At 42.5% G+C, this 3600-nt stretch overlaps 1 protein-coding gene across 1 annotated transcript in view; it reads left to right on the top strand.

The window, feature by feature from the left end:
* The window catches only part of psmd2 (proteasome 26S subunit ubiquitin receptor, non-ATPase 2), a 79407-nt gene that overhangs the window by 59261 nt on the left and 16546 nt on the right, over positions 1 to 3600 (top strand). Inside the window, exons 14-15 of the mRNA XM_043702323.1 lie at positions 1174 to 1275; positions 2359 to 2504. Of these exons, the coding sequence (XP_043558258.1) occupies positions 1174 to 1275; positions 2359 to 2504 (248 nt within the window). The remainder of the gene's footprint in view (positions 1 to 1173; positions 1276 to 2358; positions 2505 to 3600) is intronic.

The following is a 3600-nucleotide window of genomic DNA, read 5'->3' as shown; positions in this document are numbered from 1 at the left end:
AGAGTCTCCTATAACTAGTGCTCTCCTCCTCTCCCCCTTTCCCTTCTGAGTCTCAAAGCCAGACCTCACGCCACAGACCCGGTCACTGCAGCTTACCCCTGCTAGGCTGTCCCCCCCCACCAGTATCCAAAGCGGTATACCTATTGTTTAGGGGAATGACTACAGGGGATCCCTGCACTGCCTGCTTCCTCCCCTTCACACCTCTAACTGTTACCCAGCTACCCCTGTTCTCTGGCGTAACTATGTCCCTGTAGCTTCTATCTATCACCTTCTCAGCCTCTCGAATAATCCTCAGTTCATCCAACTCCAGTTCCAGTTCCCTAACTCGTTCTGTGAGGAGCAGAATCTGACTGCATTTCCTGCAGATGAAGTCGGCAGGAGTATCGGTGGTCACCCCTACCTCAAACATCCGGCAGGTGGAACATTCCACTGACCCACTCGGATCTCTTTGTACCGCCCCTTTACCTAAATTGATTCCATTTAGGTAGTAATCTGCCTTCCTGTTCTTGCCACCAAATTGTTTTTTTAATAACACAAATTATAGGATGCTGCAAGAATATGTTAAAATTATGAAAGTAGGGAGCAGGGAAGATGGTAAGTGCTTTCTGATACTTGAATTTAGGATGTGGGTCCATAGATATGCAAAATTAAACATAACATTTCTAACATTGTGAAAAAGAATTCCCTGCACAGAGTTGTAAAATTATACATTTCATTCTAGTGTTGAGGGCCAAAACTGAAAATATCGGTTGAGAATATTAAGTTGGATACATGAATGAAGGAAAAGGAGGAGGGTTTTGAAATTGTCGGAAAGAGATGGGTAAATGTGGTGACAAGTATTTATTTACACGGAGGGTAAGCAGTGGAGTGGACTAGTTGGACCGATGACTTGATTGTGTTGTAATACCTGCATATTTATGTCTCTCCTGTTGAACCCTGATGAAGGTTCCAAGTCAATGCGTAACTCTCCTGTTTAAAGCACTGATAATTCATCAGCAAGTTATTCCAGTTTTCAGGGGTAATTTGCTGCCTTTGTAGTTTGCGTGTTCTGCAGCAAATCAAGATGTGCCATTTCAGATTTTTTAAGTATATATAAAATCTCTGTATATGCCCAGTTTCAAAATGAAGTTAGCATTATGTGAAAGATTATTATCATTTATTTCTGGTTCACAGGAAAAGGGGAGGCCATTGAGGCTATTTTGGCTGCCCTGGAAGTGGTGTCAGAGCCATTCCGCAGTTTTGCGAATACATTGGTAGACGTCTGTGCTTATGCAGGTTGGTATGGTTAGATAAATCTAACTAATCCACTATTGAGGATTAAGCTTGGGTACTACACACTATCTGATATTAAAATATCAGGGTTCTTATGTTTTGACACTGAGCATGGCTGACATGCTTAGAAAGATTAGTTGTGGTAGTGGCAAGGCAGGGCTTCAGCTGTAGGGGCACACATCACATCTTTCTCCATTGTTTAACCTTCCGATTGTTTGGCAGTGTAGCACAGGACAATCCAATCTCCTTTCTTCACAAAGGAATTTCTGTAGTAATGCAGGCTGTAACATTGGTATCATATCCATGCTCTAACTTCCTAATTTTTATGATGGGATGGTGCTGGTGTTTTGTGGTAAACAAAGTTAAAAATTACACACCACCAGTTTATAGTTCTACAGGTTTACTTGGAAGTCCTAGCTTTTGGAGCATTGCTCCTTCGTCAGGTAGTTATTGGGAGCAGGATCATAAGATGAAGAATTTATAGCACAAGATCATAGTGACATACAACTGATACATTGAGATATATTGAACAACCTGGTGTTGTGATTTTTAACTTCCTAATTTTTATCAAACACTTCCATTGAAAAGATAATTAGATATTTACTCTTGAATATATTTAAGCTTAAGAATTCCAAATAACAAACCACTCATAGTCATACATCCGGTCCGACTTGTCCAAGCTGATCAAGTTTCCCAAACTAAACTAATCCCATTTGGCTGCATTTGACCAATATCTAAACCTTTTCTATTCACGCATCTGTCCAAATGTCTTTTAAGCCTTTTAAGTCTTGTAACTGTGCCAGTATCTGCCACTTCCTCTGATGGTTTACTCACCACTTTTCACATGGAAAAGTTGCCCTTCAAGTCCCTCTTAAATTGTCCCCCTATCTTCTTAAAATTATGCCCTCTAGTTTTGAACTCCCCTACAACATAGCTTAAGGTGGCTATTTGGAGGAGAAATATTAAAGCATGTAGGAAAGGAGAAATAAAAAGTGCAACTTCTTTTTAGACACAGTACTAGAAATGAATGATTTTATTTTGCTTGTGGACAATGTTCTGTTTCCATAATCATTTATAATTTTCTAGGTTCTGGAAATGTACTGAAAGTCCAGCAGTTACTCCACATTTGCAGTGAACATTATGATTCAAAAGAGAAAGAAGAGGACAAAGACAAAAAGAAAGAGAAAGATAAGGACAAAAAAGAAAATGCAGCAGATATGGGAGCACACCAGGTATAATGCAAATCAGAAAATATTAGCAATTTATTGGGAAAATACTATCATTGAATGGCAGATATTTCAGTTGCAAGATGAAAATCTGTTGTTTTGCAGATCTTGGAAATAGGGCATTAAAAATAGAATTGAAGAAATACCAAATTGTTTCTATTTTGTAGCACGTAGTTATTTATAACTTCATTCGTGAATTCTTAGTTGAATAGTTTCAATTGCCAGAAATGTAAGGGAATCATAGTTAATTTACAGTTCTGTGATTTTTGTTTTGTTTATTCGTGGGATCAGGTATCAGCTTAAGAAGCAGCAGTCTAGATGTGTGTTAGACAAAGAAAGGGGATAGTGTTGAAAAGTGTGGTGCTGAAAAAGCACAGCAGGTCAGGTAGCATTTGAGGAGCAGGAGAGTTGACGTTTCAGGCATAAGTCCTTCATCACATTTGTGATGAAGAACTTATGCCCAAAACGTCGACTCCTGCTTCTCAGATGCTACCTGGCCTGTGCTTTTCCAGCACCACGTCTTTTGATTCTGACTCTTAGTCCTCACTTTCTTCTACTACAAACCAACCGACTCCCACAGCTACCTGGACTACACCTCCTCCCATCCTGCCCCCTGTAAAAACATCCCATTCTTCTCCCAATTCCTTCGTCTCCGCCGCATCTGCTCCCAGGAGGACCAGTTCAAAATACGTACAACACAGATGGCCTCCTTCTTCAAGGACCGCAATTTCCCCCCCGACGTTGGTCGACGGTGCCCTCCACCGCATCTCCTCCACTTCCCGCTCCTCCGCCCTTGAGCCCCGCCCCTCCAACCGCCACCAGGACAGAACCCCACTGGTCCTCACCTACCACCCCACCAATCTCCATGTACAGCGCATCATCCGCCGTCACTTCCGCCACCTCCAAACAGACCCCAGCACCAAGGATATATTTCCCTCCCCTCCCCTATCAGCTGTCCGTAGAGACCACTCCCTCCGCGACTCCCTTGTCAGATCCACACCCCCCACCGACCCAACCACCACTCCCGGCACCTTCCCTTGCAACCGCAGGAGGTGCAACACTTGCGCCCACACCTCCCCCCTCACTTCTCTCCAAAGCCCCA

Source organism: Chiloscyllium plagiosum, chromosome 13, assembly GCF_004010195.1.
Source record: "Chiloscyllium plagiosum isolate BGI_BamShark_2017 chromosome 13, ASM401019v2, whole genome shotgun sequence".
Classification (NCBI taxonomy): Eukaryota; Metazoa; Chordata; class Chondrichthyes; order Orectolobiformes; family Hemiscylliidae; genus Chiloscyllium; species Chiloscyllium plagiosum.
The sequence above is the reverse complement of the archived record's forward strand: the minus strand, read 5'-3'. Positions and strand labels throughout refer to the sequence as shown.